This window comes from Haliotis rufescens, unplaced genomic scaffold (assembly GCF_023055435.1).
Source record: "Haliotis rufescens isolate VD_foot unplaced genomic scaffold, xgHalRufe1.0.p SCAF_9, whole genome shotgun sequence".
Taxonomy (NCBI): Eukaryota; Metazoa; Mollusca; class Gastropoda; order Lepetellida; family Haliotidae; genus Haliotis; species Haliotis rufescens.
The window spans coordinates 26,480,021-26,503,854 of NW_025964383.1; the positions used below are offsets into that span (position 1 = coordinate 26,480,021).

General features: G+C 41.1%; 1 protein-coding gene across 7 annotated transcripts in view; it reads right to left on the minus strand.

Annotated features, from left to right (window-relative positions):
• LOC124129789 (protocadherin gamma-A1-like) overlaps positions 1–23,834 on the minus strand; it is an 89,428-nt gene that overhangs the window by 12,956 nt on the left and 52,638 nt on the right. For all 7 annotated transcript variants that reach the window (XM_048390526.1, XM_046493192.2, XM_046493216.2 and 4 more), the window contains exons 3-16: positions 16,020–16,101; positions 15,155–15,223; positions 14,176–14,369; positions 12,522–12,611; positions 11,114–11,221; positions 10,520–10,621; positions 10,173–10,307; positions 9,142–9,229; positions 8,321–8,412; positions 6,943–7,116; positions 6,335–6,396; positions 4,321–4,405; positions 2,666–2,788; positions 1,906–1,961 (exon numbers count right to left, since the gene is read on the minus strand). In XM_048390526.1, the coding sequence (XP_048246483.1) occupies positions 1,906–1,961; positions 2,666–2,788; positions 4,321–4,405; positions 6,335–6,396; positions 6,943–7,116; positions 8,321–8,412; positions 9,142–9,229; positions 10,173–10,307; positions 10,520–10,621; positions 11,114–11,221; positions 12,522–12,611; positions 14,176–14,369; positions 15,155–15,223; positions 16,020–16,101 (1,460 nt within the window). The remainder of the gene's footprint in view (positions 1–1,905; positions 1,962–2,665; positions 2,789–4,320; positions 4,406–6,334; positions 6,397–6,942; positions 7,117–8,320; positions 8,413–9,141; positions 9,230–10,172; positions 10,308–10,519; positions 10,622–11,113; positions 11,222–12,521; positions 12,612–14,175; positions 14,370–15,154; positions 15,224–16,019; positions 16,102–23,834) is intronic.

The window sequence follows — 23,834 nt, forward strand, 5'->3', positions numbered from 1 at the left end:
CAAAACAACATGGAAGCGACAGATTCAAGGAAAGGACAACGCTCACAACTCGTTGTTAAGTTAACATGACGCTATTCATTGTTACAATACCATTGCAACCAAGAACAAAATGTTCTCGTCTCTAGTCACGTATGTGTAAACGAATGTTTTGTCCAAGATGAGGATGTATTTTTTAGGGAAGAATATTTTGTAACTATCATCCCCATACCATACTTTTACACTCCTAGCAATCATGTCTTTATAAACATGAAACTAAATTCCACATGTTTAGCGTTTTATGAAGAAGCGTCAAGGACATCTAATATTAACACATACAAAATAAACAACCAAAAAGGGAAAAAAAAGAAGAAAAGTAACTAACACTTTTACAATACTGACATAACATTAACATCGAACGTTTCACTTGAAAATCGAATCATATAAAATGATTCTCACAAATGGCTAGCATCAGGACATTTCTTTAACATGCCCCCAATGATTAATTCTAAAGAAATCTGTCTGGCTGTTGAACACGCCTCTATCAATCAGCCATGACTCTCCTTGTTAAACACCGCCCACGTTGAGAATCAGCATAGATAATTCCAAATTTGACTTTGATGATGGAAGTATTTAGTTCGTCGTCTGATGTCGCCAATTCTGGTTGACAATACAATTCCTTTAATTTCATTCTATAATAAATGATAGGAGACCCAAGCATGGCGATTGTTTCTCTATTGTCTTGTATTTGAATGAAGAGCTCCCCCTGTTTGCTAACACTGCCAGAAACCAGGTAGGGTATTTGACACTTGTTTGCACACACATTTGATCGATCTGGCTCCACATAACAATGCCCGATTCAGTTCAACACAGACTGGACTAAAGCTTTGGGTCTTTGAAATGTGGGAATGTTTTTTCGCATTCAGCTGGACGTTAGGTAACTTGCCGGTAGGATTTGCAGGACATCGAGACTTCGTTGCCATGTATTTGAAGTCACTGATGGATTTGGGAAAAAAGTTGATTTTTCGAAAGAAGCTAATAGAATAAGCTTCGTCGGAAATAGCTGTGATGTTTTGTTGAGCTTTTGTATCTTCCTTCAATAAAAGTGTCCAAAGTTAACACTTCTAAATGTAGAGTTTGTCTGGAAATCCAGGAATTATTATACATTTGTACATGAATGTAACAGGAGGGTTGGACTCCAGGCTCTGTCCTTAAGAGGTGCCTGTTTCATTCAAAGTAAGAACCGGTACACCTTACCCTAGACAATAATCCCATCCAGAAAACTAGATCGTGGATGTGACATTTATGTCCGCACCAGCATATGTGCATATGCTTAAACAGAGAACAAACTGTCTCCTTACGATACATTTTATATTTCATGTTGATGAAATGTTCAAATTTAAACCATGAAGATTAATAATTCATCACCGTATACCCCGTGAAGATTCTGGGGTAGAATTGGTCTTCAGCAACCCATACTTGCCGTAAAAGGCGACTATTCTTGTCGTAAAAGGCGACTAACGGGATCGGGTGGTCAGGCTCGCTGACTTGGTTGATACATGTCATCGATCCCAATAGCGTGGATCGATGCTCATGATGTCAATCACTGGATTGTCTGGTCCAGACTCGATTATTTTACAGACCGCCGTCATATAGCTGTTATATTGCTGAGTGCGGCGTTAAACAACGAACAAACAAATAAACAAACAAACAAACAAACAAACAAACATCACCGTAGATGTGAAGGTTTCCGTTGAGATCATCCATAAACTTAAACCTGTAATGTTTGTCTGATCTCAGAGTAACCACACAACACAATTCTAAGATAACAGGAATAAAACTGAATGGGGCACCTGTTTAACATGTCATGAAATGAAGGTTAAACAAATACACAGTTACGTTGTATAAAACAAGTAACCAAATCCGTACCTTGCATGACTTGCCAGGGTGAAGCTGAGTACAGTGTTATCATCGTAATCCACTGCCTGAAATAGATAACAGAACTAGTGATAAATACGTACAGACTTACACATCAGTCTCAATAGCAGAATTACTTAGTACTTTTTGTTTTAAAGTTCTCTAAATGAAAATGGTGAGGTGAGGTGAAATGGGGTTTAACGTCGCGTTCAAGATTATTGCACTTATATAGCAACGTACATGCACGTGTGTGTGAGTGTGGCTGCTTATACTAGTCCGGACTGATGCCGATTTATAGTGCTAGCTCACTGAGATACCATGCCGTAGTTTAACATGAATACCCCACTCAGACACAGTATACTGACTCCGAGCCGACCAGTCCTTGTTTTAGCCCCTTAATGTCAAGCACCAGACAGGGTAACAACAAGTACCATCTTTTAACGTCTTTGGTATGACGCGGCCGGGGATCGAACCCCGGACGCTCTACCACTAGACCACAATAACAATGCCAGATACACATAACATATGGTGGTCGTGATACTCTCGATGCGACGCTTACACTGTTTTCAATCAACATACCTCTAATGAAGAGAATTTATGGATGTCAGTATCTTTATTATGAGGAACAGAACGTTTCGGAGTATATGCTTACTCCTTCATCAGGTGAATTAGGTATAATCATTCACCTGATGAAAGATTTAGCATAATAAAGAAGTTGGCATCCATAAATTCTCTTCCTCGTGTGTATCACTAAATGCCTTCAAAGACTTACCTCTACTTTCGTTATTAATTCATCTTGGACTCTTTCCCTGTCTACTGTGATCTCCTTCTGTGTGAAGACAGGGTTGTTGTCGTTAACGTCCGACACATACACCGTCACAGTGGCTGTTGTGTTCTGTAACAACAGGGTCGCATACATTTCTGGGCAGTCAACATCTACACTCACACAAGCTAAACTATAGTTGCATGAACATTACGACAGACAAATAAAAAAGTGGGTGGGAGTGAACGCCGCTGGTAGCCATATTACTAAGGGGAGTCACAAGAAAAGAGGCCTCATGCATTGTACCACGGGGGAGTCACAATAAATTGGCTTCATATTGTATCACAGGGGAGTCACAATAAACAGGTTTCATGTATTGAACCACGTGGGGTCACAATAAATAGGTTTCATGCATTGTACTAGAAGGGAGTCATAAGGAATTGGCTTCATGCATTGTACCCGAAGAGAGTCATAAGGAATAGGTTTCATGTATTGTACTAAAAGGGAGTCACAAAAAATTGGCTCGATGCATTGAACAAAGAGGGAGTCATAAGGAATATATTTCATGTATTGTACCACATGGGGTCACAAGAAATTGGCTTCATGCATTGTACCCGAAGAGAGTCATAAGGAATAGGTTTCATGTATTGTACCACATGGGGTCACAAGAAATTGGCTTCATGCATTGTACCAGAAGAGAGTCATAAGGAATAGGTTTCATGTATTGTACCACATGGGGTCACAAGAAATTGGCTTCATGCATTGTACCCGAAGAGAGTCATAAGGAATAGGTTTCATGCATTGTACTAAAAGGGAGTCACAAGAAATTGGCTCGATGCATTGAACAAAGAGGGAGTCATAAGGAATATATTTCATGTATTGTATTACAGGGGAGTCATAAGAAATTGGCTTCATGCATTGTACGAGAAGAGAGTCATAAGGAATAGGCTTCATGCATTGTACCAGAGGGGAGTCAAAGGGAGGGACAGGGTTTCATGCATTAGACCACAGGGAAGTCATAATAAATTGGTTTCATGAATTGTTCCACAGGCTAGTCGAGAGAGCTGGGATTCATTCATTGCACCACATTGGAACAATTACAACAACTAAAATACCACGATATATTGGTTGCCTCACATGTATGGTCAATTCGAAATAATATTAAAATCTTTCATTGATGTAGTTTTGAAACTGACTCAAGTAATAAAGAGTTAATCTCATCTTTGGAGTACACATCATGTGAAGCCGTAATAGCAACAATTAACAACAACAACAACAACAACAACAACAACAACACTAAACTGCCGGGCAAAAGAAAGCATACACCCATGTTAGATGGTTGATAAAATTGAGACAAACTAGAAATGGTTAATCGATAGCGATGTATTTGATACGGGTATTATAGTTGTATTTTTGATACCGTTTTGATAAAATTTGTAAGTTTTTGGTCAAATCCAATATTCAAGTGTTTATTTTCTTTGGTCCGACAGTATGTTTCCATGACATGATTAATTAAAATTAAGGGACATGCAACAAGGTTGTTTGGAAATGTAGCAGTGCACCAATCGGAGCTGCGCAATGACAGCAGCTAACACGGCTGAGCGAAATGTGGCAGAGTTGCACGTGGCTGGTGTATAGGTATCTACACAACACGGGCTACTTACAAACTGTCCATCAGTGGCAACTACGGGGATAGAATATTCAGTCTCTCGTTCGTAGTCCAACGCTTGTCTCAGTTTGATGACGCCACTGCAACAACAAACATCAATGATGCAAGAAAGATGTCTCTCCATATATCACCCAATGACACTGATCCCTTGTTAATCAATATGTTTTGTTGATTGTTCTCGACAGAGCATTCTTGAGTGCGACTCTGTCCTGGGGTGTAGAATGATGGTGACAAGCCTGATCGAGTAACACAGTGTAACGTTGAGCTATTAAAGATTTAAAAGTTAAGCTTGTCCTGGTAGACTTAAAATAAACCATCACTGGGGACAGTAATTTAAGTAGGATCTGTGCTTGATAACATTGTTAGATAAGTAGGATCACCCAGTCCATAGTGATGGTCCCGGCAGAGCTGCAAGCATTGGCACGTTCGGATGTACACATATACAGGCAGCTGGGACAAGATAATGGATGAACAACCTCTTCATTACAATTAGGAGCGACGTTCCGGTGTAGGTTCAACGATCCTTATCATGCAAGTGCTTGATAACGTTGTTGGAACCTACACCGAAGTGCTTGATAACGTTGTTATAACCTACACCGAAGTGCTTGATAACGTTGTTAGAACCAACACCGAAGTGCTTGATAACGTTGTTGGAACCTACACCGAAGTGCTTGATAACGTTGTTGGAACCTACACCGAAGTGCTTGATAACGTTGTTGGAACCTACACCGAAGTGTTTGATAACGGTGTTAGAACCTACACCGAAGTGCTTAATAACGTTGTTAGAACCTACACCGAAATGCTTGATAACGGCGTTAGAACCTACACCGAAGTGCTTGATAACGTTGTTAGAACCAACACCGAAGTGCTTGATAACGCTGTTAGAACCTACACTCACGTGCTTGATAACGTTGTTAGAACCTACACCGAAGTGCTTGATACCGGTGTTAGAACCTACATCAAAGTGCTTGATAACGTTGTTAGGACATACACCGAAGTGCTTGATAACGTTGTTAGAACATACACCGGGGTGCTTGATAACGTTGTTAGAACCTACCCCCAGGTGCTTGATAACGTTGTTAGAACATACACCGGAGTGCTTGATAACGTTGTTAGAACCTACACCCAGGTGCTTGATAACGTTGTTAGAACCAACACCGAAGTGCTTGATAACGGTGTTAGAACCTACATCAAAGTGCTTGATAACGTTGTTAGGACATACACCGAAGTGCTTGATAACGTTGTTAGAACATACACCGGGGTGCTTGATAACGTTGTTAGAACCTACACCCAGGTGCTTGATAAAGTTGTTAGAACATACACCGGAGTGCTTGATAACGTTGTTAGAACCTACACCCAGGTGCTTGATAACGTTGTTAGAACCAACATCGAGGTGCTTGATAACAGTGTTAGAATCAACACCGAAACGTCGCTCCTAATTGTAATAAAGAAGTTGTTCATCCATTTATGATCCTTACTTAGTGTTCCAACTTCTAAATGCCTCTCCAAGAAGTTATACAAGCAGCATATCCCTACTGCGAAAAGACAGTACAGTGAATCCTACTGTAATTGCCGCCCCCAATGATTAATATGTGATTTGGATCTGATCCTGCCCTACACTGAAACTCATCATGTTATTCAATATGTGGTGCCTCCTAAGCCTGGTCAATTCGCCTCACTTCACCAAGAAGCGAATGGGTAGGATGAGATTGAAATATTATTATACAGTGGACTTTATTTATAACGAACACGCTTATAACGATCTGACGGATATAACGAACTGGTTTTTTTCATCCGAGCCATTTGCTGTATATATGCATATAACGAACTAGGGTTATAACGAACTATAATTAGTGGTCCCCTTGAGTTTGTTATAACCGTTGTTAACTGTATAACATAATATGCCTGGACGTGCTTGTAAACACAATATCTATTACTGAGTGTCGAAAATGGAATTATTTCGGTTTAATATTAAAAGTGATGTTTGTAGATATTTTATTTCTCCTCACCTGTCAACATTGATCGTGAAAACATCTTCTTCTTTTGCAAATAGGTACCGCAGTCTCGATCCCTGAAGGACAAGAAAATAACAACGCATTATAGCAATGAGTGAGTGAGTGAGTGAGTGGACGAGTGAGTGAGTGAGTCAATTGACGAATGAGTGTGTGAGTGAGTGTGTGAGTGAGAGGACGAGTGTGTGAGTGAGTGAGTGAGTGAGTGACTGAGTGGACGAGTGAGTGAGTGGATGAGTGAGCGAGTGAGTGGACGAGTGAGCGAGTAAGTGAGTGGACGGGTAAGTGGACGAGTGAGCGAGTGAGTGAGTGGACGTGTGAGTGAGTGGACGAGTGAGTGAGTGGACGAGTGAGTGAGTGAGTGGACGAGTGGATGAGTGAGTGAGTGGACGAGTGAGTGAGTGAGTGAGTGAGTGGACGAGTGAGTGAGTGAGTGGACGAGTGAGTGAGTGAGTGAGTGAGTGAACGAGTGAATGAGTGAGTGAGTGGACGAGTGAGTGAGTGGACGAGTGAGTGGACGAGTGAGCGAGTTTTACTAATAAGCCCTAAACAGGCTTTAAAAAAATAAAAAGCGTCAATAGTCGCTGGATCTGGAGATTACGTACAAAGTCCGTGTCTGTGGCAGTGACGGTTACAATGGTGGAACCCAGCGGCAGGCTCTCGGGGACGCTTGCTGTGTAGGCCGGCTGTTGGAAGGTGGGAGGTTTGCTGTTGATGGCGGATACCACTATTTTCAGGAAGGTCGTGTCTGTCCTGAACAAGTTGTCAATTTGTGTTGCCTGAAAGAAACAAATAGGTTTCGTCTGTGTAACATATGCATCGTTTCTGCTGTTATTAAAACTTGCATCATAAGCACGGATTCGAGTGGATATTTCGCTATAGGTTATGTACTGTTTACACCACCAGGACCAAGCCGCCTACATCGCTGGGATTCAGGCACTCCAGCATCGTTGACAGAGTGAGTGAGTATGGTTTTACGCCGCTTGTAGCAATATTCAAGCAATATCACGGCGGGGGACACCAGAAATAGGCTTCACACATTGTACCCATGTCGGGAATCGAACCCGGGTCTTCGGCGTGACGAGCGAACGCTTTAACCACCAGGCTACCCGACCGCCCCTCGTTGACAGAAGTACATGGACCTCGGAGAGATTTTGCTGAAAAATATTTAGTAATCAACTCCGTGTGCGCGGTCGGTCATAGTTAGGCTCAGAACGCTTCAGCTACATCCAGTATATAAATACACATAGTGACAGTATATGGTCATCAAATGAGGTTTCCGTTTTGTATTTGTATTTATTTATTGATTTTTTGGTTGGTGGGGAAGAATTGCAAAAGTGCTTCAGTAGAGTGAGTGAGTGAGTAAGTTGGGTTTAACGCCGTCTTTAACAGTATTCCAGTTATATCACGGCGTGTCAGCTTAATGTGGGAGGAAAGCCCGAAGTGATGCAGGTCTCAGACGTTTACCACTTCGGTGAAACCCACGTGCACGGTAATGGCGCTGACAAACCTAGAAACCGGGATTCGAACCCACAATCATAGGTTTCTGGCGTGCCCAAGGGACGCAACTCTGCAGAGCGAATCGCGGCGCTCTAGACGACTGGGGCCCCAGTTCCCCCTGTTTGTATGGATCCAACGGTAATTTTAAGTTTTTTTCTTTTTAATCTTACAAACTCAGATTTACTGACAAACATGATATGTATAGTTTGATAAAGTCGTATCAAAATAATTCTAAATTAAGTTTTTACCGACTGAGACGTGGGTGTGTGAGTGAGTATGATGTTATGCCGTTTGGGCATTATTCCAGCACTATCACAGGGATGGTACACAAGAAATGAGCCTCAGCCTCCCACATTGTGACCATGTGAGAAGTCGAACCTGGACCTTCGGCGTGAAGAGCGAACACTTTAACCACTAGGCTACCCGAGCGCCCCTTTAACCGACTGAGGCTGTAGCCAGTGTGTACGGATGGTAATGACCCACCTCGATCATGATGGAGAACTCCTGGGCAGGGGGTGGGTTGTTGACGGACACTACAGCTGTGTCAGGGTCTATCTGGAAGTAGTCGTTGGTTGCTGAAATGTAAGGGATTATGTTAAAATACCCAGCCTAGATGTTGGGTTTGAATACGGTTTCTGCCAACATTAAGATAACACCTAGACATGCTAAAACATTGATGTGAATACATGTAAGTATATCTATAATGGATTATAACTTGTGTTTGAGCAGATATAATGTTCGAAAAACTATATTGCGACAGCTGTTTTGGTTATACGTATATCGGTTGCACAATAGTTGTTGAAGTGTACTTTCCTTAGTAGCAACAGCATTGGTAGTAATAGTAGTGGTAGTAGCAGCAGCAGAAGTAGTAGTAGTAGTTGTGTAGTAGAAGTAGTAGCGGTAGTGGTAGTAGTAGTAGTAGAAACAGCAGTAGTAGTAATAGTAGTAGTAGCAACAACAGTAATAGTAATGGTAGTAGTAGCAGTAGCAATAGTAGTAGTAGTAGTGGGAGCAGTAGAAGTAGTAGCAGTAGTCGTAGTAGAAGTAGTAGCAGCAGCAACAGCAGTAATAGTAATGGTAGTAGTAGAAGCGGCAGCAGCAGTAGTAGTAGTAGTAGTGGGAGTAGTAGTAGTAGTAGTGGGAGTAGTAGTAGTAGCAGTAGTAGTAGTAGTAGAAGTAGTAGTAGTGGGAGTAATAGTAGTAGAAGTGGGAGTAGTAGAAGTAGTAGTAGTAGTAGTAGTAGTAGTAGTAGTAGTAGTAGAAGTAGAAGCAGTAGTAGTAGTAGTAGTAGTATAATATCTCACCTTTCTTGATAGAATACCGCAGAGGGGCGTTGATTGTAACATCTTGGTCACGTGCTGAGATGGCCTTTGTAACATTCACTACTCTCCCCTTGAACAGAAGATTACAGGAGATACTACACGGCAGCTTAAACAGTGTGTGAGTGAGTGGTTTGAGTTTAAGTGGCTTATCGCAATATTCCAGCCATATGAAGGAGGTCGAGACAAGACATGAACTTCACATAAGGTGTCCCTGTGGGGAATGGAACCCAGGTCCTCGGCGTGGCGCCATTCCTTTAACCTCTAGACCACACCACCTCAAACAGGTGTGACAGCTCATGGACTCTTTGTAAACTAAACACATAGATGATCTTCTTAAGACGACATCTTGAGAAAGTCAAACGAAAATTGCTTTATAAAGACACCCTAGAGGATTACGAGTAAGACGACAGACCCCCAGCATCATATGGATGTCGTAAAGGCGACTACACGAATCGGAAGGTCAGGTTCGATGACTTCATTGAAAGCATGTCATCGTATCGCAGTTGCGTTGATCGATGCTCATGATGTTAATCACTGGGTTGTCTGGTCAAGACTCAATTATTTAGAAACTGCCGTCATATAGCTGGAGTATTGCTGTGTGCGGCGTTAAACAACAAGCTTAGTGAATTTCGCATCCACTCTATCTAGACATGAAGACAAAAGAAGAAGATGTTTTCACGAAGAAAAAATATATATTACGTATCTTCAGTGAATCCAAATTTGAGACCAGGAACCCATACTTCAAAATGTTAACGGTACTGACATACTGATTGACCTACACGTAATGTCATGCGTCAATACCTCCAGGGTAGTCAGATTCGTATATCCTCATGTCATAACGCATTAAAAACCTGCACTCGGGAAGTAAATGACAAATAAATAAATGCAAAAATAGTGTGCAGCACTTCCTTCCGGAAGCACCTTCACCCATATACCGTGTGCAAGTAATTACACACATGACCATGAAGGTATTTGACAGTAAATTTACACATATATCAGATTACGCTTTGTACCTTTGGTGAGAGTTCTGGTACGATTCCTGTATACGAAGGTTCGTCGAAAGCAGGAGGAAGATCATCCATGTCGACAACGTTGATGTGTAGCGTCGTTGTTGCCGTCATCTGGGTTGCTCCACCAGTGGGCTGGTCCTGTCACAAAACACAAATTATAATTATAATTATGTATGCTTTTATCTTTAAACGAATAGCATACAAAGGGGCTATTATTATTTATTGCAATCGTCAAAATAGGGTCTTCGTGTGTTCTTAGACCCTCCTCATTCCATAACACTGATAAGGACAAAATCTCACAGAGGTGGAACGAGTCGTGCCTTGGTTCAATTGAATGATGTTTAACTCACCATTGCCGTGACTTGTATCGTCATGTTGGGGTTTGTTTCATAATCCAGCGGGCTGATGAGCGTAAGAGAAGTGCTAAGTGGGTTTTTAATCTCGAAGTATGACTGCAAAGAAAACAAGAACAACGTATTGAGAAAGCCAACTTTAGAATCATACAACCAATAGCGGGCGTTTGAAAACCATGAAAACACATTGTACCTTTCGGAGTAATCGAACCATGGTCTTTGGTTATAACAGGCTCGCCGCGAATAGCTGCAAGATTGCTGATGCGGCGTTAAGCAAAACTTACTCACTCACTCATTATAATAGGCTAACGTTTTAACCACCATATTCGCCGGAGGAGATAATCTGGAAACTTTTATACAATGTCATGTTATAAAATGAGGGTTTCTTTATCTTTCTTTATCTTGCGTCATCACTGATTTTCAGAAATCCATTCACGTCAATTTGATAACGATTTTGCTTTTACGCCCAATGAAATCTGATAATATAATATTTGACGTTGACGTTTTACATTATAGAAACACAGTGAATGTTTGGCTGAAATATGAGGGCTTTCCAGTGTTGGAGTAGACACGTGTGTGTTATATACTGACCGAGTACATCTCAGGGATGCTGTAGTAGATACGCCCATTGGAATTTTTATCTGCATCCCTGTCTGTTGCAGCAACTGGCGTTGGAATCACGCTTCCATTTGGCGTTATCTGCACATCAGTTGTAATCATCTCACCACAGAACTAAATGTTAAGTCTTTGAAAGGCATTTAGAAGTGATACACATAAGGAAGATAATTTATGGATATCAACTTCTTTATTATGAGGAACACAACGTTGTGTTTGGAAGATAATTTATGGGTATCAACTTCTTTATCATGAGGAACACAACGTTGTGTTTGGAAGATAATTTATGGGTATCAACTTCTTTATCATGAGGAACACAACGTTGTGTTTGGAAGATAATGTATGGGTATCAACTTCTTTATCATGAGGAACACAACGTTGTGTTTGGAAGATAATTTATCAGTATCAACTTCTTTATCATGAGGAACACAACGTTGTGTTTGGAAGATAATTTATCAGTATCAACTTCTTTATTATGAGGAACACAACGTTGTGTTTGGAAGATAATTTATCAGTATCAACTTCTTTATCATGAGGAACACAACGTTGTGTTTGGAAGATAATTTATCAGTATCAACTTCTTTATCATGAGGAACACAACGTTGTGTTTGGAAGATAATGTATGGGTATCAACTTCTTTATCATGAGGAACACAACGTTGTGTTTGGAAGATCATTTATCGGTATCAACTTCTTTATCATGAGGAACACAACGTTGTGTTTGGAAGATAATTTATCAGTATCAACTTCTTTATCATGAGGAACACAACGTTGTGTTTGGAAGATAATTTATCAGTATCAACTTCTTTATTATGAGGAACACAACGTTGTGTTTCTTATAATAAAGAAGCTGACCTCCATAAATTCTCTTCCCTAACATGTTGTCATTGAACATGTATGAAGTGTTGAGAACCTGTGCCATGACCTATTCATTATACAACACCTTAAGATGATAAACACAAGCCATATTGCTTGCGAAACGCCCCCCAAAATATTGATATAAAAGACAAAGGGTTTGCATTCGGCCAAGAACACTGCTAAGTATTGGTCGAACGTTTCATATAAACATAGTTTGTCTTTAATAGGCTTTAATATTGCAAGACGCTTGACAAGCCGTGGAATCCTCCAGGTATTAGTGTTGGAGGCCTTAAAGAAACGTATAATGTAAACACATTTTTAGAATTTACTTGTAATTGCAATCCAGAAATAATATCTGCACAACCATGTCAAAACATAACTTGGCTCCATTTTTGCAAAAATATTTCTCAGTATATGACATTAACTACACTAGTTATAAATCGGTAACTTTCAAACAGAAATCTGTTTTGTCACAAGGATTCTCTGTGGGACTTAACACTGTTTACATTGTCTTGCCAATAACATACCTCGCTGACGTTTATGTAATAATTGTCCTCATCAAACACTGGTGGGTGGTCGTTGACATCTTTGATCAGCATATGCACCGTGATAGCAACCTGGAATAGGATACAGTACTTACAATGTGGTACGTTTACATTGTCATAGCATCTCGATGATTACTGAGTCAGTGGGTTTAACGCCGCTTTTAACAGTGTTCCTTTTATATCACAGGGTGTCAGTTTAATGTGGGAGGAAAGCCCGAAGTGATGCAGGTCTTTCACGTTTACCACTTTGGTGAAACACACGAGCACGGGTATGGTGCTGACAAACCTAGAAACATCACCGGGACGACCCGGGATTCGAAACCACGATCATCGGTTTCTGGCGTGCCCAAGGGACGCAACTCTTCACAGCGAATTGCGGCGCCTTAGACGACTTGGCCAAGTGTGCTCTCTCACGATTATTAACAGATTTATCCCATTATAAGTTATGCATAAACCATGACATGTTTCACTTCAGAAACACAGCTCTTCTGCCCTTAAAGAAGTTGAGCATCTTGTGAAAAGCCTAATGAGAAGCGATACCAGTGAAGATCCGGGTTACAATAGGTCTTCAGCAACCCATGCTTGTCATAAAAGGCGACTAACGGGGTCAGGTGGTCAGGTTCGCTGACTGGGTTGATGCATGTTATCGTATCGCAAATGCGTGGATCGATGCTCATGATATCAATTACTGGATTGTCTGGTCCAGACTCGATTATTTACATAGCCGTTATATATGTTGGTTATTGTTGAGTGCGGCGTTAAACAACAAACAGACAAACAAATAATGAGACACGATAACACGATTGTTAAATGTTGATTAAGCTGGTACATGATGGTTGATTAAGATAATACGCTTTACGCCCTATGGAATCGGCAGATAATCGAGTCAGGTTATTCTCTGGCCTTAACGTTTAGAATTTACACCTTTGTTCACAATTTATGGTGGAAACTCTGAAAACCCCACACCCTTTCTAAAGCAGTTGTAAACTATCTTAATCGGTTAAGTGAGTGAGTGAGTATGGTTTTAAGCCGCTTGTAGCAATATGCCAGCAATATCACGGCGGGGAACAGCAGAAATGGGCTTCACACATTGTACTCATGCTGGGAATCGAACCAGGGTCTTCGGCGTGACGAGTGAACGCTTTAACCACTAGGCGACCCGACCGCCCCTAATCGGTTAAGAACCATGAGTCAGTACTAACACATCAAAGAACAGGCAAACTCTGCAATTCACTAAAACGTTAAACGAGAAAACTTAAATAAAGGACGTTTCCGAGAAAATGGAGGTAGAAAAGGATCCTTTTACTTCACCCAACACGTGGGCACGGGTGGCCCAGTCGTCTAAGGCGACGCGATTCGCTCTGCAGAGTTACGTCCCTTGGGCACGCCAAAAACCTATGATTGTGGGTTCGAGTCCAGGTTCGCCCAGATTATGTTCTTAGGTTTGTCAGCACCATACCCGTGCTCGTGGGTTTCACCGAAGTGGAAAACGTCTGAGACCTGCATCACTTCGTGCTTTCCTCCAACATTAAGCTGACACGCCGCGATATAACTGGAATACTGTTAAAAGCGGCGTTAAAACCAACTCACTCACCCAACAGAGGGCACTGGTCAAAGTCCTGTTGGTGGTTCTTACCGTAGGTACCGGGGAGGTCGCCAGCTGACAACTCATGGAGAACTCCTCCCTTTCACTCCCTCTGTCAGCGTCCAACTTCTTGATCAGAATAATCTCCTGGCTTGTATCATTGTAATCAAAATACGTGTTAGAATCTGCTGTGACCCTTATTTCATCGTGGGTGCCGTTGTATTGCATTTTCTTTACCACAGAACCTGAAAAAAGTAGGAAGTTACAAATATAGTATATTGGAAAGCTTCAAGCAAATTCTGTGCAGGTCTATCAATCAAAAAGTATTTTGAAAGTTGTTTAACATTAAGTTATTTGTTAAAGTGCCAAATTTTGCAGGGCCATTATAGTTTGTTAAACACACGCTCGTCATATAGTCGGAATCGTACAATGGATTCTGCTTTAGGCACAGATTTCTTATGATTGTGGAAATGTTTTTTGTTGCCTTTATTTACTCGCCAAGGAGCTGAGAATGCAATTGGGGATGAACGCTATCGATCCATGGATAACATAGGTGAGACGAAATGGGGTTCAACGTCGCGTCCAAGATTATTGCACTTATAGAGCGACGTGCATGTACGTGTGTGTGGCTGGGTGTTCTAGTCCGGACTAATGCCGAATTTATAGTGCTAGCTCACTGAGATACCATGCCGCAGTTTAACATGAATACCCCACTCAGACACAGTATACTGACTCCGAGCCGACCAGTCCTTGTTTTAGCCCCTTAATGCCGAGCGCCAGACAGGGTAACAACAAGTACCATCTTTTAACGTCTTTTGGTACGACGCGGCCGGGGATCGAACTCCGGACCTTCCGCTCTCCGGGCGGACGCCCTACCATTAGACCACGGAGGCGGTTTTTGATATAACATGGACATGATAAGATATTATACGCTTCCCTACGCTTGTGTATTAAACAGCAGTATATCCCTTCGTACGCGGGCACATGGTATTGTTGTGAGTGAAAGTTTAATTATCATCATGGTACCTACCAACGGATGTACTCTCCTGGACATCGACAAATATCTCAGTTATTTTATCGGGCAAGGGTAAACACACATCTGTAAAAATAAACAAATGTTATTGATTAATAACACAATGTATAAGGCAAACATCTGGACTAAAAGAAGCGGTTCCTGAATATGGATGCAGTTTTAGCATGTTGTTTAGATAGTGTCGTGAACAATGGATCCATATTCCGGAACAAGGGCAAGGTGGCCTAGATAGTTTCATCATCACAATTCGCTATGCGGAGCTATGATTCTTATCAGCCTGTAGTGGGTTTGAATCCCGGTTCGCCTCGAATAAGTTTCTAGTTTTGTCAGCACCATACGTGGTCGTGGATTTCACCAAAAGTGGTAAACGTATGAGACCTGCCTCACTTCGGGATTTCCTCCAACATTAAGCTGACACGCCGTGATATAACTGAAATAATGTTAAAAGCGGCGTAAAAATCAACTTATTCACTCACCCGAATCACAGATTCGGGTTTATAATGACCCTTGTGGTCAGTCGTTACTAAACCCGTCCCGACCCGTGAAAATTCCGGGGTAGAATAGGTCTTCAGCAACCCATGCTTGCCGTAAAAGGTGACTATGCTTGTCGTAAAAGGTGACAAACGGCTCGCTGACTTGGTTGATGCATGTCATCAATCCCAATTGCGTGGATCGATGCTCATGATATTAATCACCGGATTGTCTGGTCCAGACAACAAACAAACTAAACCCGTCCCACCAGAGTGATAGGCCTCATTAAACTGACGTGAAGTAACTGAAATATTCATTCACATTTCTCAAAAGTCTGTCGTACATTAGCACTATTGAGTAGCTTCAATTTGGTTTATTCTATTCACCGTACCATATACATCCACAGCCGAGGTGACTGACAACGCCAACAGCATCCACAACATCATCCTGAGTGACACGTCCATCGCCATCCCCTGGAAGACAAGAATATACATTAAAGGTGGATTCGTATCCGACAATTAGACAGGAGCAGCCTGATTGACATTGGTCATCCAGGCAGGATTGCGATAATTAGTTTCCAGCTCTCATGAACTAATTACCATAAACTCACGTATCATAAACTTCCAGTCGATACCAGACTGGTGTTGATAATATTACCGTTCTAAAAGAAAGTCTCTTTTTGTCGTAATATTGTTTCAAATAATACATCAAACAATGCCACATATTTTAACTGAGGAAGAAGCCGGCAAAAAGCAGGCATGAGTACTGTCAACTTTTGATTTGTCTCTAAAACCTGAAGACTTTTGAAGACATGCCCAGTCCTCTTTTGTACTGGAAGCTCCCCAAGAATACGTACAAAGAGAGATGCATTGCTTGGTCCTACAAAAGTACCACCAGAACCCAGCCTCAAAGATTACCCATAATTGTTACTATTTTTAAGGTAGGACTTTCTTTATATTCACAGAAAGTACTAGAACCCTGTTCAGTTGTGTAAAAACAGTTGATTTATAAAAAAAACTTTGTACACCACTGTCCCACACGACAAACTTAAGGAAAAACGTCATTCCTTGTGATCCATGGTGTGTTTGTTTTTAAACGAGGTGACCATAGATATATTTATGTATCTATCTTCAGAGGTTGAGGGCAATTTGTAAAAACAAAACGCAAATGTCATTTGAAATTTGCTAAGAAAACAAATGATTGACTAATTTAAAATATTTATGTGAAATTTGGGGATACGACCTTTAGGCAAGACGTAGGCATCCCCATTTGCACCAATTGTGCTCCCCTTCTTGAGGATCTTTGTTTCTTTATGCATTCGAATCCTGGTTTCTGCTCGGATGGGCAAAATAAAAAACAAAGCAATCGGATACCGTTCAATAACGGTCAAATAGCCAGTTCCCTTCCACAGATTTACCCACCCGAGCTAGAAATAAATCAGAGAAATGAGACCGCCTCGTCTGTTTCATATTTAGGTCTTTACATAACGATTCAGAAAGACAAAATCCCTCTCTACTAGATGTATGACAAGATGGATAACTTCAACTTTCCAATAGTCAACTACCCCTATATATTGAGCAATATTCCAGCAGTTCCAGCCTTTGGTGTCTACATTTCACAACTTTAACGTACAATGCCTAAGTGAGTGAGTGAGTGAGTGAAGGAGTTTGGTTTTACGCCGCTTTTAGCAATATTCCAGCAAAATCACGGCGGGGGATACCACAAATGGGCTTCACACATTGTACCAATGTCGGGAATCGAACCCTGGTCTTCGGCGTGACGAGCAAACGCTTTAACCACTAGGCTACCCGACCGTCCCAAGGCCTAAGTAAAACTTTCAAAAAGTGTTATAGTCGACATGTAGAGGATATTTCCAAATCTGACGCATCAGTGACAAAAGTGATGTCTGATACAATTCCCTATTTCGTCGTGTACCACATGTTCCCGTGTTTGTTCAGGTGAAAACTTGACATGCCTTTGCATGTGTTTTTGACGTGTGCCACCGGTGGGACACAAAACGCCCCCTTTTCGCGAACACCTGGTATCATCTTAATTTGATAGTGATTCATAAACACATGCTTAGGATATAGTCGGAATCGTACAACGGACACTAATATATGGACTCTAGATATATCATGATTATTGTAAGGGGCGGTCGGATAGCCTAGTGGTTAAAGTGTTCGCGCGTCACGCCGAAGACCCGGGTTCGATTCCCGACATGGGTACAATGCGTTAAGCCCATTTCTGGTGTCCCCCGCCGTGATATTGGTGGAATATTGCTTAAAGCGGCGTAAAATCATACTCACTTACTATGATTATTGTCATGGTTTTCGTCGCTGTAATTTCCAACATCCTGGTGTGTTGGATGCCCATTCACATCCTCGTTATTCAAACAGTTTACGCGTGAAACATATTAATTATAATTAATGAAAGTCATAAAAGGAGATGTCAAAGAAAACGTAACGTTCTCGCTGTGATCGCAACTCCTTCGAAGACAAGTGTATTATTCAAGTTTTTACAACTACAAAACATTTCCGACAAACAAAGTCGATCCATGCATACATTCATGTTGTAAACATCGACAACAACTGGAATTTTTCACGAAAATATTCCTTGTACATACAGAACGCACCTGTCAAAATGAAAACGTTTGTGTACTCGGGGCATAATTTGTATCAGTTTTTAAATAAAACATAACTACCCCACCTAGATTGGACACGTGCACAAGACAGCGAGTTTCCAAGTTAACACTCCTTCTGAAAGCTACCCTTGTGGCTAGTTCAGTACAAGTACATAGCCACTTTCAATAAAAGCGTTAAGTTCATCAGCAATATATCTCACCGAATTAATTTACAATTGTTCTCAATAACATACAGTTTCCTTCGTGTGATAAACACACAGAAAAGCCTTTTATGACAAGATATTCAAAATGATGTCATTGTATACTACCGTCTATAAATATTCCGTGAATTGATACAGCCTTTAGAGGCACTGTCACAACAAGCGTTGTAAAATTCGGAATATTTACACTTAACAAACATCCAAATGAGAATGACTGAGAGGTAAAATGGGTTGGGTGTTTCTTGGCGCAGACACTTCCACCCTGAAGTAGGATACTAGTTCACTATTAAGCCGTGTCGACACATTTTCCAAAGACATCCTTATGTCCGATGTGTATTTGACTAGTGGTCCTATTTGTCCCGTTGATGGCCCATCGTCTACTGGGCGGGCGTCCAACAAACAGTTTACCAAAGGGCTAAACCGCGCAACCGTCTGCTTGAGGAGAATTCAGGAGCTTCTGAACAGCTTTGAGAAGATTTAAGTTCGCTCGTCTGTTTCCTTGTTGATTATTAAAGATGTTTTTTCGCTTATTCGTTGTGTCAACTGTCTTTTCGCATGGTTTAATGTTCAGTATGATGACCATGTAAAGTTTAACTGAAAAAAGGAGAAATTTATCCCTTCCAATTAAATTTTTCTCAGATGGTTGTATCGCTGCATATTTCTGAATATAGGACCGCTTCCGTGGCCTAGTGGATGGCGCGTCTATCCGGAGAGCGGAAGGTTGGTAGTTCGATTCCCGGCCGCGTAATACCAAAAGACGTTAAAAGACGGTACTTGTTCTTACCCTGCCTACGCTCGAGATTAAGGGGATAAATGTGTACACACACACACACACACACACACACACACACACACACACACACACACACACACACACACACACACACACACACACACACACACTTATCACTTAGATATCAAATATGACACAGATCTCGTCATGTGTATGCAAACGTAAGTACAACAAGTATTTCTGTGAAAACAATGAACGTCCCATTGACTTCAGGTATCCGTTTCATGTTGCAGCAATTCATTGGCAATTCCAAACTCCACCCCACCAACGTATGTGTCAGCAGAACATTTTTCCACACAGACCCTTGATAATGCTGAGAATTCAACAATTATTTTCAAATCTCATTCCCAAAATGCGTAATATTCATTATTAAGAAAATATTATCAGCACATATAAACAGATCGTTTGTAAGGTTTCATATAAACCTTCTATTGGATATCTAACACACGGAAACATTGTTATCATATTAATTAAAGAGGTTGAAAGTTTTACTTATTTTTGGATAAATTCCAAAATGTCTTAAATTCATTGATTTTGTTGGTTTGTTTGTTGTTTAACGCCACACTGAGCAATATTCCAGCTATATAACGGCGGTCTGTAAATAATCAAGTCTGGACCAGACAATCCAGGGATTGATATCATGAGCATCGATCCACGCAATTGGGATCGATGACATGCATCAACCAAGTCAGCGAGCCTGATCAACCGATCCCGTTAGTCGCCTTTTACGACAAGCATAGTCGCCTTTTACGTCAAGCATGGGCTACTGAAGACCTGTTCTACCCCGGATCTTCACGGGCCTTATGAAACGATGAGATTATCTTTTCAGCGACATGTAGCATATGCCAATAAGTACAGATAAATGACGAGGAACATCTTATATTTTCTGTCATTAGACACGTGAACCTATTCTACCCCGGATCTTCACGGGTCCTAAATTCATTGAGAATTGATTGCAACCACTTTAGCACCTTATGGTTTGACGTATCATGTAAGTTCTAACATTAAGACCCGAATAATACACACATATCTAAATGTATATCTAAATAATAAATGCCCATGGGTGGTCATTACTTCTTAAATACTTGTACTTACACCCATAAAGGCCACAGAAAAACGCCATTATTAAGAACATCAGTTGATCATAAGATACTATATAAGTGAAGCACACAGACACCGAGGACACTTTAACTTGAGGCATTGAATTTGAGACCACTCTAAATACTCAATCAACGATATCAAGAAGACTTTTGAAATACCCATGTGGGCGTCAAAACAATTTCTGTTACACGTCCTTCACACATCTCATGTCAAATTCCACTCTCCACTTGACCAACACTTAGACTGACCACACACAATGGGGAGGACGGTCCGAGATGGTACATTAGAGCCTGGTGTGAATAACGCCGTGACATCTATAATATTCTGGTCGAACCATAAAGGTAACGTGACACCTTGAAGCGTGACGAAGTGGAATGTGTCGCCAGATAGAATACGTTATCTGGATATGTTAAGCTGGCAACAGTTGACAGCCGAGTGTGTCGTGTGACGGACTGGAACATGTGTCTTTACTCCTAGTATCAGATGAACGCGCGAAACAGGGTTCCAACTTGACATGATGAGTTTACCTCGCCATACCTGAATAATTTTAAATAACGTCAACTGCAGATCTACAATTAATTCAGGATGTTGCCCTGAAACGTTGCGTATGTATAATAATTTTTTTATTCATGATGCTCCTTGTCAGCACGATGGCATAGTGCATACACAGGTTCGTGTCTATTTCTGTGTTCTACTAAATATTCAGATAAATATCAATGCTTTTGTTGATTGTAATTACTCTAGCCTGGGCCAGATAATCTAATGGGGGGAGGTCACGGGTGGCCCAGTCGTCTAAGGCGCCGTGATTCGCTGTGTGCAGAGTTGCGTCCCTTGTGCACGCTAGAAACCATTGATTGTGGGTTCGAATCCATGTTCGCCCAAATTTTGTTTCTAGGTTTGTCAACACCATACAAGTGCTCGTGGGTTTCACCGAAGTGGTAAACATCTGAGACCTGCATCACTTCAGGCTTTCCTCCCACATTAAGCTGACACGCCGCGATATTACTGGAATACTGTTAAAAGCGGCGTTAAACCCAACTCACTAACTCACTCAATCCCGTTGGTCGCCTCTTACGACAAGCATGGGTTGCTGAAGACCTTTTCTGATCCGGATCATCATGGGTGTTGCTAGCACTTATGTTGACTGATGTGTTATATTACATGACACATTTGCCTGACATAATTGTACTGACATGTAACATAATCATAACAGAAGACAAGACAACGAATGTCATTCAAACTCTGGAGAACGGACCAGATCGGTACACACTCGATCTCCTGACAACACTACAATCAAATTGACGCCTGTCCAGGTAACATAGGAGTCTGCCAAGCAGACAGGCGTTAAAACGTATTGACTGAAGCAACACGGAACAGGAAGGCTGCTCTTAACACTAATATCTGACCCGCTCAGCTGACTCCAAGCTGATCGGTTGATCGTACCACAATCTTGATTGACGTTCGGATAAAATACACGAATGCATGACCTTATTGTCCGGAAACTTAAGAGTGAGTGAGTATGGTTTTACGCCGCTTTTAGCAATATTCCAGCAATATTAAGGCGGGGGACACCAGAAATGGGCTTCACACAATGTACCCATGTCGGGAATCGAACCCCGGTCTTCGGCGTGACGAGCGAACGCTTTAACCACTAGGCTATCCGACCGCCCCGGAAACTTTAGAGTTTACAAGTGCGATTATTGCTGAGAACACATAGAGCTATCTTTGGTATATCTGAATTAAATGATTTGACATGCATCTTTATACGATGTTTATTTCAAGCTATTTGTTTTACTTAGATCAAAATCTTCCGTTCCACAGTCCAATGTTGCATCACATGATTAATCACGTGTGAATTATGTTTGAACATCATGGCTTTTGTGTTTTTTGTTTGTTGTTTGCCGCATTCAGAAATAATCCAGCTATATGACGGAGGTGTGTAAATAATCGAGTCTGGACCAGACAATCCAGTAATTGACATCATGAGCATCGACCTACGCAAATGGGATACGATGGCATGCATCAACCAAGTCAGGGAGCGGACGAAAAAAAAACAGGCGAGCGAGCCTGCACGTTTGCTGTTTCATTCCTTCTGGGCCTTCGGTCTCAAAGGGTAGTTTGGACAAGGGATAAGCATGGATTTCGCTAAATGTCCTGTGCATGACGATACACGCGAGCAGAAAGGGAATTCCCTCGACTGAAATACTGAGATTTCCTGACATTCCGTAGTAATATAAGAAGTCCGCTTCGGTGGGCGTAGCTTAGTTTTTTACATTCATTGCGAAATGAGTGCAATAACACGTGACCAATTGAGCTAAGCAGAAAGCAGGAATTACAATGAACACAACGAAAATGTAATTGCATATCAAACAATTCAAAATTTCACGAGTGTCTTTTTGAGAGTATCGTCTGGAGTATATTTTGGAAACTGTTCAATGGTCGCGTTCAGTATTGAAGTGAGCACGTAACGACAACCGCTCTCACTCTATCCAAATACAGTCAAGCCCACCATTAATCCTTTAAGTAATCAAATCTACATGGATGTCCCTGAGGTTAACCTATCACACTCGCTGGTATAAAGGGGATACGATGCCCTTGTAGCTCTGGTCGTCCCTTGTTGGTAGTGAAAATATACCAATGTCACAATGTTTAAATGAGGACATCTCTTCTTAAAGCCTTAAAGCCATGCGGATTGAAAGTAGTTTTTAACCATTTGGAAAACATTTAAATACCATTGCCAAATGGCTTGTAAGGCGTTGACATTGGACAGTGTTGTGTCACGTATACACCAATATGTTGAGGAATCATGTTCATGTGTTTTGATGTCTTTGGTCTGGGCAAAAACAAAGGGAAACATATAAATAGCGTATTTAACATGTCCAAAGGTGATGCTGTTATCCATTTGTAAAGCTTTCGTTTTATCCATTTGTAAAGCTTTCGTTTTTAAAAATAATATTGATGGTGTTGTTATGTAAACTTTTATCAACTTTATACTTCAATAAAGATTAAGGTTTCGTTAGAACCTAATGGTAAACGTGTGAAATATTGTTTATCAATACTTACGGGTGAATTTAGATAATTTATATTGAGTTGTAATGTTGACAAATGTTACTCTTATTGTGTCCAAAAAGCTTACAACAACTTCTTAGGAATGGTTATATTTTTGTATTTGAAAGCATGTTTGAAATAAAAGCAGTGATATACCATGTCAACAAAGTGGAACACTATTATTATTCTGATGAAAAGGCTTTCTTGTTAAGCTAGCGAGGTTGGGTAAACGCTGATGAATTTGTCTATTTTGGAACCTTGAAACATAAATAAGGTGAATCGGTTATAGGTTTCTGACACGCCCAAGGGACGCAACTCTGCACCAGTACCCCCATTCTGATTAGTGAGTGAGTGGGTTTTTACGCCGCTTTAACAGTATTCCAGTTATATCACAGCGTGTCAGCTTAATGTGGGAGGAAAGCC